This window comes from Thamnophis sirtalis, unplaced genomic scaffold (genome assembly GCF_051295495.1).
Source record: "Thamnophis sirtalis isolate CommonGarterSnake01/CBP01778 unplaced genomic scaffold, rThaSir2_p1.2 scaffold_6, whole genome shotgun sequence".
In the NCBI taxonomy this organism is placed as follows: Eukaryota; Metazoa; Chordata; class Lepidosauria; order Squamata; family Natricidae; genus Thamnophis; species Thamnophis sirtalis.
In genome coordinates this window covers 95,326,109-95,340,168 of record NW_028261386.1, presented here as the reverse complement: position 1 = coordinate 95,340,168, position 14,060 = coordinate 95,326,109, and the positions used below count along the sequence as shown (strand labels likewise).

The window sequence follows — 14,060 nt, the reverse complement described above, 5'->3', positions numbered from 1 at the left end:
GAGGTTGGCTCGTGTGGCAAGGTTTCTTTGAAAAATATTTCCCTGGGACTAATTTCACCATTTTAATTTGCTCAGTTCTTTGTATTAACATCTACATCATTCTGGATTGACTTGGAGTGCCTGCCTGCTGGTAAGTGAGCTGGGTTTTTTTCTTTTATTTTTTAATGTATTTTAAAATAATATTTTATTTATTGTGCATAGGATTTTTTAAAATAGTTTTATTCTGTGTGGATTCTTTTTTAAAATTGTCTTAGACTATTTAAAAATAGCAATAGCAATAGCAGTTAGACTTATATACCGCTTCATAGGGCTTTCAGCCCTCTCTAAGCGGTTTACAGAGTCAGCATTATTGCTCCCACAGTCTGGGTCCTCATTTCACACACTTTGGAAGGATGGAAGGCTGAGTCAACCTTGAGTCGGTGAGATTTGAACTGCTGAACTGCAGATGGCAGTCAGCTGAAGTGGCCTGCAGTACTGCACTCTAACCACTGCGCCACCTCGGCTCTCTCTAGGTTCTATCTTCTATCCAAAATAAATTGAAGTGAAACCATTTTTAAAAATTCTATGCACAATACTTTGAAATATATTGTGCATAGAATTTTTAAAAATAGTTTTACTTCAATTTATTCTGTGTGGAATAGTTTGAAATGTTTTACTTCAATTTATTCTGTGTGGATTCTTTTTTTAAATAGTCTTAGACTATTTAAAAAAAGATTCTATCCAAAATACAAAATACCAGCTGCAGTTATTCACTTAAGAACTGTGGCAAGAAAGGTGGTATAGTGACCAAAGTTACAATGGCATTGAAAAAAGTGACTGATGACCATTTTTCACACTTAGCAACCATTTTCACACTTAGCAACCGTTGCAGCATCTCATGGTCACACGATCAAAATTTTGATGTTTGGCAACAGATTCATATTTATGATGGTTTCAGTGTCCTGGGGTCATGTAATTGCCTTTTGTGACCTTTTGACAAAGTCAAATGGGAAACCAGATTCACTTATGTTACTAACTTATCAGCTGCAGTTATTCACTTAACTGTGGCAAGAAAGGTGGTATAATGAAGAGCCGAGGTGGCGCAGTGGTTAGGGTGCAGTACTGCAGGCCACTTCAGCTGACTGTTATCTGCAGTTCAGCGGTTCTAATCTCACTGGCTCAAGGTTGACTCAGCCTTCCATCCTTCCGAGGTGGGTGAAATGAGGACCCAGACTGTGGGGGCGATATGCTGACTCTGTAAACTGCTTAGAGAGGGCTGAAAGCCCTATGAAGCGGTATATAAGTCTAACTGCTATTGCTATTGCTATGACCAAAGTTACAATGGCATTGAAAAAAGTGACTGATGACCATTTTTCACACTTAGCGACCGTTGCAGCATCCTCATGGTCACGTGATCAAAATTTTGATGTTGGCAACAGTTACAATTTATATTTATAAATTGTAGTTATGTTGAAATAAAAAAAATTACAATACTATTTTTGCATTGTATGAAAATTTTTGTTGCTCCGTATAAAAATTTTAATCAAGCCCTCCCCCCCCCCGGTCAAAGGTGTCCCTCTTTACCAATCTGAAAATCTGGTCACCTTAACCATTGAACCTTCTAAAAGTTTAATGGAAAAGAGAAACAGCCAGGGAAATAAAATGAGAACATGTTATTTCTGTGAATTTTCTTGGATTTCAGTTATATGTTAAGCTTGTGGGGAGGCAAAATGGAGGAGGGGGAACCAGGCTTCTATTCCACTTCACTCTAAAATAACTAGTAGCAATAAAGCTATCTCTTTTTTAGCCAAGCTAGAAAATGTGTGAATAGCAAGGTCTGTACATCTGATTTAGTCCAGAGCACTGTGGGAGACTGAAATGTTTTCCCACTCTCTGAATTAATTTCTCATAAATATTCTACCAGGGCTTTTTGCAGATGGTGAATTTCATGCCCACAAGATCAGTAGCAGAATATTATTCTTGGACAAGGGCAAGCAAGGAACAAGGGTTACATCCACTTCTCCCAGATCAGAGACTAGTGTTCCTGATGTACAGCAAAGTTGAATCATCTATAATATATCAGGTTATAATGTAAAGAAAGGTGGAAATAGATATGTGGCCGGTTGTAAAGGAATGTCACTTTTCTGTTGTTATGATCTGAGTCTAAGCCTAGTGATAACTTTTATATCTATTTTTTTCTTCTTCAGCTTGTCTAATCACCCAATTCATGATATCTCTGGGCAGAAATAAAAAAAAACAATCATAAAAAATACATATCAAAATAGCAAGACAAATGGATAGCTGAAGACACTAATCAATATACTACTATATTTCCTAGAGATCGGATCACTTAACACTTTGGCCCAATGCCATAGGGACAGTAATATTACAATACTGAATGAAAGAAAACTGAACAATATACTTTCAAAAAGTAAAGGTAAAGAGTTCCCTGTCCAGTTATATCCTACTCAGGTGTGTGTGTGTGTTTGTGTGTGTGCATTTCCTAGCTGAGAGAGTTCCCTGTCCAGTTATATCCTAATCGGGGTGTGTATGTGTGTACTTTCCTAGCTGAGGGAGGCAGCATTGTCCAAAGACACTTCTATGATCTTGTGGTCAGCATCAGTGGTGGGATTCAAATATTTTTAGTACAGGACCTGTGGGCATGGCTTTATGGGAATGGCAGGGGAAGGATACTGTAAAATCTCCATTCCCACCTCACTCTAGGGGAAGGTTACTGCAAAATCCCCATTCCCTCCCAATCAGCTGGGACTCGGGAGGCAGAGAATAGATGGGGGGCGGAGCCAGTCAGAGGTGGTATTTACCGATTCTCTGAGCTACTCAAAATTTCCACTACTGGTTTTCCAGAACTGGTCAGAACCTGCTGAATACCACCTCTGGCCAGCATGACTACAAGCTGGGGCACACGGAACACTGTTACCTTCCCACTGAAGTGAAACCTATTTAATTATTTGCATGCTTTCCTGCTCCAGCTGCTGCTAGGTTTGCAGCAGCTGGGGCAGGAACAGGAACTTATCCTGTCATGTGGGGTTTGCATCACAAACTGCCAACCTTCCAGTCTACAAACATTGTTTCTTAATTGCTAGGCCACCGCACCTCTGAACAATATATCACCTAATTACAAAACATCAATTGATAGAGGATTTTAAAAAAATGAGAACAAGAAAGAATCTCATTGGAACTGTATTCCAGCAAGTCATCTGAATTGACCCTGAAGATAATCCATAACCCGCCATCCTATTAAAATCGCATAATATTCATTCATAATGTTGTTGGCTAGATTGTAAAGAGAAGGGCACAAAGAACTTCCAAATACATTTATATTACTGTAGTATAATATATAGATTAGTTTCCCATTGTTAGCTATCAGGTTTGTGGCCATAAGACAAGGAAAACTAAATAGATTTTTAAAAAACAAGTCTGTGGTATTTAAAAGAATGTAAAATTGCTACTACTGGGAAAAAAAACCTATAAACCATAGATTTATACAGTGAAGCATAAGATAAATCAGGTCACCATTTATTATTTATCTTAACAGACTTTTCTTTTTAAAAAAATAAAATAGTTTTTTAAAATAGTTTTTATTTTAAAAAATTACAAATGTAAGAAATATATTAAAAGAAAAAGATAAGTAAATGCGAAAGACAAAAAAAGGAATAGAAGAGACAAAGAAAAAGGATTAGAAAAAAAAGAAAAGAACAGAACAGAAAGCATAAAAGAAATATGAAGTAAAGGCTTATGATCTTCCTCTCCAGAGTTATATATACAATGGAAGAAGAAACAAAAGAAATAATAAAAATGTGTCCCTGCATATTGATGCAAACTTAGACTATGAGCACGTGGATAGAACATTCATGTATATATTAGTGATGTGCTGCATTTCAGATTTAAAAGCAAAAAGGTGTATTAGAACTTATATATTCACATATGTAGCACCTCTCGTCTTCTTAGATTTATAATAATAATAACACAGTCACCAAAATGATTCACTGGAATTTCTATAAAAAATATCATGTAGCAGTAATGAAAAATTGATGGGAACACAGAGTTGAAAATATACAGTGATTGAAAATGAGCAGATTCCTTCTAGGTCAGTGATGGCTAAACTTTTTGTCATCGCATGCCAACTCTCCCCCTGTGCATATACCCTGCCCTCTCTTGCCCATTTTTGACTTCCAGGTGGTGCAGGAGGCCTTCCAGGCCCAAAACGGGGTGTGCCCCACATGACACTGTGCAAGGTGCCAAAATGCAATGTGAACGCCCACACATGTACCCCATCCCCACGCATGCATGTCCTCACATGCGCGGCACAGACCCGAAGAGCTGCTGGCCGATGAGAGACATGTACGCATGTGCGGCGAAGCTGAGCTGGGGAGTTGGCTGGCATGCCCAGAGAGATGGCTCTGCATGCCACTTCCAGCATGCATGCCATAGGTTCGCCTTCATGGTTCTAGGTCCTGAAATTTTTATTTTTGGTCCTCCTATTTTGTTTTTTTCAAATGCTTTCCCCCCCCTTAAAAAAATCCAAGAGGAAAAAAAAATAGAAATACAATGAAGAAAGGATGGTGTTTAAAACATTAACTGGCAAAAGCAAGGACAGAGGACTCCAGACCTAAAGAATTGCCATTTCTTGAGCTCTGGTGTCCTAGTGAGAGCCATTCAAATGGAAAGTGACTTTGACAGAATCTGGGAATATTCCTATGACAAGGTCAGATCTGGGAAGACAAGTGAAACAGCTGCAATTCATCGAAGGCAAAAAAAACGACTCCCAAAATCTCTGGGCTGTTATTAAAGAAGAATCACAAATAGGAAGTTCTGAGTTTTTCTTTTTAACAAAAGAAAAAATGAGGGGACAGTAAGGAATAACTAAGCAGGTGTTTGTTAAGATCAACACCTGCAAAAGACCTGTGAAAAGGGGGGAGTGATGTCTTATATTGCTCACCATGTGGAAAAAATATAAAAAGATGCACCTTATATTTGCTGAATGTAAAAAGAAAAAAAAATGAAGTCACCATAAAAATCTCAGTTTAATGAAAGCCTATTAAGCCGGTTTTAAAGGAGAATAGAGGTAGTCCTTGCTTAGCAACTACAACTGGGATTGGTAACTGTTGTTAAGCACTACGGTCACTAAGTGAGAAATCACCTCATCACATTGGGCTTATGACAAACACTTCAGTTCCGTTGTTAAGATGGATGTCTCACTGTAGTTGTTAGTGAGACATCACATTACTGCCACAGTTTTGTTTGTGGAAAGCCAGTTGTGAAACTGGTGGTTGTGTGACTAGATAATGCTGCCATGGACTTAAGTGTGAGGATTGGTTGCAAAGATGTTACTTTTTCAGTCATTACTTACTTTCAATGGTCACAAAATAGGGCAGTTGATCAGTGAGAATTACTTGTATTTGCACTCTGAAATAACAGATGAAGTTGGTTATATCTTAAATATTCCAGGTGATTCTTTTAGATTTATGTTATTTCCGTGTGTGTGTATGTGTGTGTTTGTTTGTAGATTTTCACAGGTATAGGTATGCTGGTCTTGTTGTATTCGGGTCTTTTCCGTGTAAGATTGAGATTGTCTTGGCAACATTTCAGCGAGGTCTGACTTGCCATCTTCAGGCTGGTGGCTTAAATCGTGGTCAGAGCTGCCGTCTTTCTATAAAACTTGGTGGGGGTGTGTGGAGTGCTGGTTTTGTTTCAGTAAGTGGATTGATTGGTTGTGTGGTTGTATCATGATTGGTAGATTGGTGCTGATTGGTGCTGGCTGTGTGTCCGTTGTTGTTTTGTGTTGTAACGGCCTGGGTGGTGGGTGGGGCTTGTTTGTTGACTAGGGCTAGTTTCCAGAGGTCTGGTAGCTGGGAGGTATCATCACTTTTATTCATGTTGTGGGGGTGTTTCTCTATTTTGATAGCTTCCATAATTATTCTCTTGTTGAAGTGTTCAGTTTTGGAGATTAATTTGGTTCCTTCAAAATTAGAAGAACCGAGACACAGAACAGGACAACGGCATCACCCTCCTCATTTACATCAAAGGCACCACAGATAAAATCAGCAAAATTCTCCACAAACACAATATCAAGACAACCTTCATCACTGACCAAAAAATAGCCAACATCTTAAGAAACCCCAAAGACAAAATCCAGCTAGAAAACCAAGGAGTCTACGAAATACCATGCAAAATCTGCCCTGCAACACACATAGGACAAACGAACAGGAGAATAAATGCTTGAAATAGATCTATACTAGTCTCCCTTTGTTTATTTATCAGCACAAATGCAACACACACACAAACACACATATATATACATAAATATGCAAGATGATATAATTTACATTATCTGGGTCAATTTAGATTTATGTTATTTCCATTAAAGTATATATGTATATATGTCTGTGTGTCTATAATGGAAATTTTATATATATATATATATGTCTCTAGTTGTTCGGGTTTTTCCCCGCGTAGAATTGGAGATGTCTTGGCGACGTTTCGACGAAGTCTCATTCGTCATCTTCAGGCTGCTTCAGGCTACTTCAGGCTTGGTGTTTCCAGGAGTAGTCCTACTCTCATATATATATGATAGATAGATTTGTATTCTGATCTAAATATGCAAGATGCTACAATTTACATTATCTGTGTCAATTTACAAAATGACATAAATTGATGCAAATGCTATAAGTATAATCAATGGGCAGTTAGTGCTAGTAACCAAATGGTCAGATAAATCAAGTTTATATTATAATATTGACCCAAAGGGATACATAGTTTTTAACCTAAAAGTGCCCTAATAGTAAGCTACAGCTTTCTGAGTACTCTTTCACATAAATGCTATTTGAGCTCTTTTATTCTAATTCATAGCAGCTAACAAGAAAGATTACCAAAAAAAAGCCAGCATATCAAAAGCAAAGAAATATTAGCTAAATCAGTCAAGAGGCAGGGGTTCTTTTACTTTGTGTTATTGCAGGCCCTAAAATGAAAAAAAAAATATGTTTTTTGTGTGTGAAATAGCACCTCTCCTCCAAGAAATAAAACTAATAAACAGCTGATTAGGGTTAGGATTGGGCAAGGAATAAATATGCCACTTAATGTTATCAATTAAGTGCCAATCTAATGGACTTCGTGGTTAATGCAAGCAGAGCAGGGAGCAAAGCCAGGATTGAGTGTTAACTCTCACAAGTTTAGCCTCTTTCAGTTTTATTGTTCTCTTTTAATTCTGACGTCCTGTCAGGAAGACTTAAGCCACAGTTTGGGGATTTTGTTCTAATGCAACATGTACACTTTCTAAATGCCTTTTGAAATACTATTAGAACTTAGAATAACGTTATTGTCACTTTGAATAATCGGCATACATTAAAATGAAGTTTCATTGCATACAGCTCTCAAAGAGTCTCCACCTCCGATATACACTACATAAACATGACAAAATAAATAAATAAATACAAAATTATGCATATTCCCACTTATATTATATGACATAGAGAAACAACACAGTCTAGTTCAGATGTATTCATGTACACGGTTTACCAGACGGATGGCATAGGGAACAAAGCTGTTACAGAATCTGGTAGTCCTGCTAGAAATACTTTAAAACCTCCTCCCAGAGGGGAGCAACAGAAACAGACCGTGAAGTGGGTGTTTGGGGTTTCTAACAATGTTTTGAGCTCTAAGCACATAGCGTTTATAAGCAGTATCTTGAATGACAGGAAGCGAGCGTCTTATAATCTTCTCTGCTGCTCTTACCATTCTCTGTATGGACTTTCTATCTTAGGCACTGCTGCCACCAAACCAAACAGTGATGCAGTTTGTTAAAATGCTCCCAATCATGCCTCTTTAAAAAGTAGTCAGGACAGAAGGAGAAAGATGTGGTCTCCTCATCCAATGCAGGAAATGCAGATGCTGGTTTGTATACTTCACTAAGGATGACCTGTGGAGATACCAGTATGGAAATATGGAAAAACATCAGGGGATCAACCTATCCTGCTTTCTGATGAAGAAAAGAAGTGGAGTGAGACTCTTCTCAGCTTTTGGCAAGGTAACATAAACTGGTTGTTCTACTAAGAACAGTGTAGTAGACAAACACTTATTATAGTGAATAAATGAACCGCTCGGACCAAAGGATGAATGCATAAGTGTATAACTGACTGGAGAACTCAGCTAAAGTCATTCTTGTAATTATTCAGTGGTGAAATTCAATTTTTTTAATACCAGTTCTGTGGGTGTGGCTTGGTGGGTGTGGCAGAGGAAGGATACTGCAAAATCTCCATTCCCTCCCCACTCGGGGGCCAGCCAGAGGTGGTATTTGCCGTTTCTCTGAACTACTCAAAATTTCCACTACCGCTTCTACAGAACCTGTTAGAACCTGCTGGATTTCACTCCTGCAATTATTGTACCATACTACATCATCTAATAATATGCTATTATGACCTTGATAACTCAACATATCATATGATATGCTTGGTTTGGCCTAGCATGTGTGGGAACCCAGCCAATGCCACTTTACTCAATAAATTATCAATGGCTCCATGTGTACTATGAACTGAGCCACTGCCTCTCCTTCTATTTTACACAGTTTGCACCCCTTTTGGATAGAAAATAATGTCAAATAATATGAGAGTATCATAGGAGGTTCTCATTATCTTGGAGAGAGCCCTTTAAGCTCAGAATTGTGAGGACAGCAGCAACTGGAATTCACAGCCCAGAAATGCAGTAGAGGTTTGCTTTAAAGAACAGTTTTATAAAATGTAGAAGATTAAAAGTACAAACTGGTTATAACTGTACGTTGAAAATCCGTTTCCCCGGGTGCCAAATGCTCTGGTTTGAATGTGATCCAAAAGCCCCTTTAACCTGTGTACTGTACATCATTTCTTTCTCTCCTCCTGCTCTTTGAATGAGTATGTTCCAAGTGTCTTGAGATTTTTCAGAAATACACACACACACACACACAAGTGTGAATGCTTCTAATTTGACAGTCGCAGTTCTCAGATTTCTTATTCTGGAAATGTTCTCCTGAAATAATCAAGGCTATTCCAGCAGAGGAAGCTTTAAAGGATTTATGCCGACTCTGGTCAGAATAAAACGTTAGCTGGTGACACTACAGAAATGTGTTTCTAGGCTGTTAAAACATTTCTAAATCACCTTTCCATTGCTCTCACTTTACATATTAAGCAAATCCTCTTTGATGGAACACTAACAGTTGACCAGACCCATAAATAGTTCTCACTAGCGCAACTCATTTTTTCTTTGAAAGACTGACAAGGCTAACAAAACAGCTTATTGGAATTAAGGCTATTGTTCTTCCAAATACCTGCCATATGTCAGAGACAATAATGCTATGCAGAGTCCTTGAGTTCAGTGCCAGCTTGATTTTCTTTACCTTTGTCTCAGCAGTTTTAAACTTGAAATCCATGTAGACATAATGAGGAAAAGGAAAGGACAGCAGGGCAGGTAAGAACTGGAACTACGATATTAGCTGAGAGAAGGCCACTCTATTTTTTTCCCCAGTATTGGATGAGCCAAATGTCATTATCGGATTAAAGTGAACTGGGGCAAAAGCCATCTGCGAGCTGGCTCTAAGCTGCTCAAGTCCAACCCAACTGTCCTTTAACTCCTCATGGGATGGCCCAACAGCTTTTGGAAATGGTGAGTTAAAACAGTTCTCAAATCACTTTGCTGCTAAAAAAAATATTGCAGGTGATCTATATTTTCAGTCGTTCATTACTCTCCAATATTAGGTCACAGAATGTAGACCGCTTATTCAATTTTACTTTTCCAAATCATAAAATGCATTTAATAAATCTGAATGTGTGTGTGTGTGTGTGTGTATGAATATATAAATATATATATGAGCCAGTTTGGTGTAGTGGTTAAGATTAGAAACCAGAAGTCTGAGAATTATATTCCTGCGTTGGGCATGAAGCCTGCTGGGTGACTTTGGGCCAGTCCCTCTCTCTCAGTCCTAGGAAGCAGTCAATAGCAAGCATCTTCTGAAAAATCTTGCCAAGAAAACCACAGGGAATCCAGAGAGTCACCAGAAGTTAAAAAACAAAAACTAACTAAAGATGTCTGTGTGTCTATGTGCATGTATGTGTGTACATGTGTGTGTGCGTGTGTGTGTCTGTGTACATGTATAACTGTGTTAAGTGTATTATGTGAAGGACTTTGATTCATTTCTCTGGCAGTATTTACAGTAGGTTGACTAGGAAGACCTTGGCAAAGCCTCAGGTAGTTATTTTTGCCACCTCTCTTTTAAGTTGAGGATAGATAGCTAATACCGATACTCTCTCTATCAGCTTTTCTCAGACTAGATGTATTAAATTAACTCCCACACTAGCTGAGCGCTCTCATGTATTTGGAAAGACCAAACCGTAGCTGAAGCATATAATTGGTTTCTGTCTGTGTGTATGTGTATATGTGTGTATATATATAAACACACACACACACATACACACACGAAATAACAAACAGGAAGCACTGATGGAGAACAGTGCTTTGCTGCTTGAAAAGGAAGGAAATTATGGTTACCCCATTCCCGCCCCCCATTGTTAGTTTCTTTTTCCAAAAAGCACAATTATTATTGTTAAGTAGGAAACCACAGCCATTGTTAATGACATCTTTGCTTCAGTAATTCTGTACTGGATTTGAAATGATCAGAAGCCAATGTAATAGTTCAGGGCACCTTTCCAATGCACTTTTCACCAATAGAAATTATATTTTTTGTGGAAAATTCACTCCAACAAGGAAATCCAGGAACACTATAATTTAGCAAGGAATTCCAGGAAATGTTCTACTGTATATGGAGCTTATCTGATTGGTTTTAATGTAATATAATGAATTCTTATAAGAATTCTTATTCACATTTACTTTACTTATATCCCACCTTTGTTATTTCTATAAACAACCCAAGTCAGCAAACACATTTTATTTTCCTCCTTTTATTTTCCCCGTAACCACATTGTTACTCTGTTGTGCATCCGGCACATGTCATACATCCAAGGAATAGTTGTTAATAGTTGCTCTTAACTTCAGAGATATTAGTCCTGATGGAATGACAGTGCTGTGTATGCATTCATAATCTGTAGGGATTCTGCTGGGAAAGCACTTGCATTTTATTGCTTAATAGCATGTAGACCAGAGGGCTAGAAGAGATGGTGGAGGTAACCCCCCCCCAAAAAAATCACCCCCCTATTCTCAGCATTTATCCTCCCATCACTTTTATTGCATCTTTACCAAACGGTTTACACATCATACCTTTGAATTAATAATCCTCAAAGGGCTGAGCTTTTAAATAAGCTTAATGCACCTTCTATTCCCGAACAAGCAGCAGAAACCTGGGTTAACCATGTAAATAAAATATTTCCTTACCTTCCCAGCAGTCAGGCTAACCCTTTGGGTTTTTTCCCTAAATAGAAATAGAACCAGAGATCCCATTGGGGAGCGGGGTTGATGGGGGAGGACAGGACATGTAGAATTATTTCTTTTAATTCAGTACAGCTGACTCGAACTGACCTCCCTGTTTTATTTTCACTATTTTTCCTCCCACAGCGTGTGGCAAAAAGAAGAAGAAGAAAGAAGGAAACCATCCTGAGAAGCAACCTGGAAAGCGTGACCTAATCTAAAAAGACAATATTTTCATTTGGATAAACTTGGCCCATTTCCTGAATGAGATTTGATAATATCATGCTAGTACTCACTGGCCATTGTACGGCTAAATGCCTTTTTAAAAAAAATAAAAATAAGCAGTTATTGCAACACTGAGCAAGACTTGGAAGCCTAGCAAACAGGCAGCTAATTGCAAGAGAGAGAAAAGAAAGAGAATGCTATGCTAGTAACGAGGAGCTGCTTGACCAATGAGCTTTAAGGGATGTAGACATTTGGTGTAAACAAATTGTCCTGGAAACAACCATTAGTGGGCAGTAGTGCAATTTACAGGCAGGCTGTGAATGTGTGTCAAATGTGTTATTTTAAGGCATTCTGTATTTTATTTTTTAGCTGTAGATTTTCCTTCCTCCTGAAGGAAGTTAGCACCCACACCTCTCCTAGAAAAATGAAATATCCTAGGAAATATTGAAAAGGTAGTGTTATATTTCCCTGGATGTGAATAGGAGAAACATGTTTTTTGGGGGGAGGAAGCAAACTCACTCTTAATAGCCCCCACCCTCCTCAATAGCCAAGAGCAGATGCCTGCACTTAAGAGTTAAAGAGATAGCTAGGTCTATTCATAAGTAAGGTGACCAGATTTTCAGATTGGTAAAGAGGGACACCTTTGACTGGGGGGGGGGGTGATTAAAAATTTTATACGGAGCAACAAAAATTTTCATACAGCGCAAAAATAGTATTGTAATATTTTTTTTATTTAAACATAACTACAATTTACAAAAATAAATTGTAACTGTTGCCAAACATCAAAATTTTGATCACGTGACCATGAGGATGCTGCAACGGTCGCTAAGTGTGAAAATGGTCGCTAAGTGTGAAAAATGGTCATCAGTCACTTTTTTCAATGCCATTGTAACTTTGGTCACTATACCACCTTTCTTGCCACAGTTCTTAAGTGAATAACTGCAGCTGGTATTTTGTATTTTGGATAGAATCTTTTTTTAAACAGTCTAAGACAATTTAAAAAAAGAATCCACACAGAATAAATTGAAGTAAAACATTTCAAACTATTCCACACAAAATAAATTGAAGTAAAACTATTTTTAAAAATTTTATGCACAATATATTTCAAAGTATTGTGCATAGAATTTTTAAAAATGGCTTCACTTCAATTTTTTTTCGATAGAATCTTTTTTTAAATAGTCTAAGACAATTTAAAAAAAGAATCCACACAGAATAAAATTATTTTAAAAAATCCTATGCACAATAAATGAAACATTATTTTAAAATACATTAAAAAAAATAAAAGAAAAAAACCCAGCTCACTTACCAGCAGGCAGGCACTCCAAGTCAATCCAGAATGATGTAGATGTTAATACAAAGAACTGAGCAAATTAAAATGGTGAAATTAGTCCCAGGGAAATATTTTTCAAAGAAACCTTGCCACACAAGGCGACCTCCAACTCTGTGCCCCTCCCCTCCGGGAAATCCAGGAAGGAACAGTCGCTACTTCTCTAGCCAAACTATTTCCTGGAGCTCTATGGTACTGGGTCATCTTTTCTTATAAAAGTAAGTAAAACTAAAAGGGGCGGGGAGTTCCGTTTTCTTGCTTTAATGTTTTAATATCTTCAATGAAAGTACTGAGACAAAGAGAGAGGTTAGACAGAATGTCTTTTGTCTTGCCCCGGTTAGGATTTCTTAAGCAAATCCACTGGGCTTTCAACATGAAGCCAGAAAATTGAGACTTTTTTAAAATGCCCCAGGACACGGGACAAATTGTTATAAACTGTGACTATCCCGCCAAAATCGGGACGTCTGGTCACCTTATTCATAGGCAAATGCCCTCACCCAAGATCCAACAAAAGTAGGATTAGCCCTCTATCCATCTCACCACATGGCACCTGGGAAGATTACATCAGCCAGCAAAGGCTCAAGCAAGCCTGGGACACAGACACCCTACAAAGTTAGCTAAGACCCCTGCCCCCTGGGAGTCTGACAACCAATCAGAACACGTTTGTTACACAGGAACAGGAAGCTCATAAGGTGGAGTCTAGAGAGGGCATACAACCTCAGCATCTCACCTTTTCTTCTTCTTCAACATCTTCAAGGCCTGTGATCTGCCCTTTCCCCAGGGCCTCAACCCATGCAGTCCTGCCCATTAAAACCTTCTTTCCAAGCAACTTCCATGAATCCAGTGTCTTTTCCCCCCACTTGGAACTGAACCCAGAAGGACATTTCTTTCAACACTCCCTGCCAACATTGAGCCCTTGTTAGAATAGCAGTTCCTCCAACATTGTGGTAGCATGTCACCCCTCCCCCCCAATCTTAACTGTAGCATTGTGTTAGTACTGTAAATGTTTTGTTCTGGTGCTTACTCATGGCATATGATTTGTACCCAAATTGTTTCACTTTCAAGAGAGAGAGAGAGAGAGAGAGGGAGGGAGGGAGGGAGGGAGGGAGGGAGGGAGGGAGGA

General features: G+C 38.4%; 1 protein-coding gene across 1 annotated transcript in view; it reads right to left on the bottom strand.

The window, feature by feature from the left end:
- The window catches only part of TMEM244 (transmembrane protein 244), a 32,073-nt gene extending 18,328 nt beyond the window's left edge, over positions 1-13,745 (bottom strand). The window contains exon 1 of the mRNA XM_087719026.1: positions 13,668-13,745. Within this exon, the coding sequence (XP_087575152.1) occupies positions 13,668-13,745 (78 nt within the window). The remainder of the gene's footprint in view (positions 1-13,667) is intronic.
- Positions 13,746-14,060: the final 315 nt, after the last annotated feature.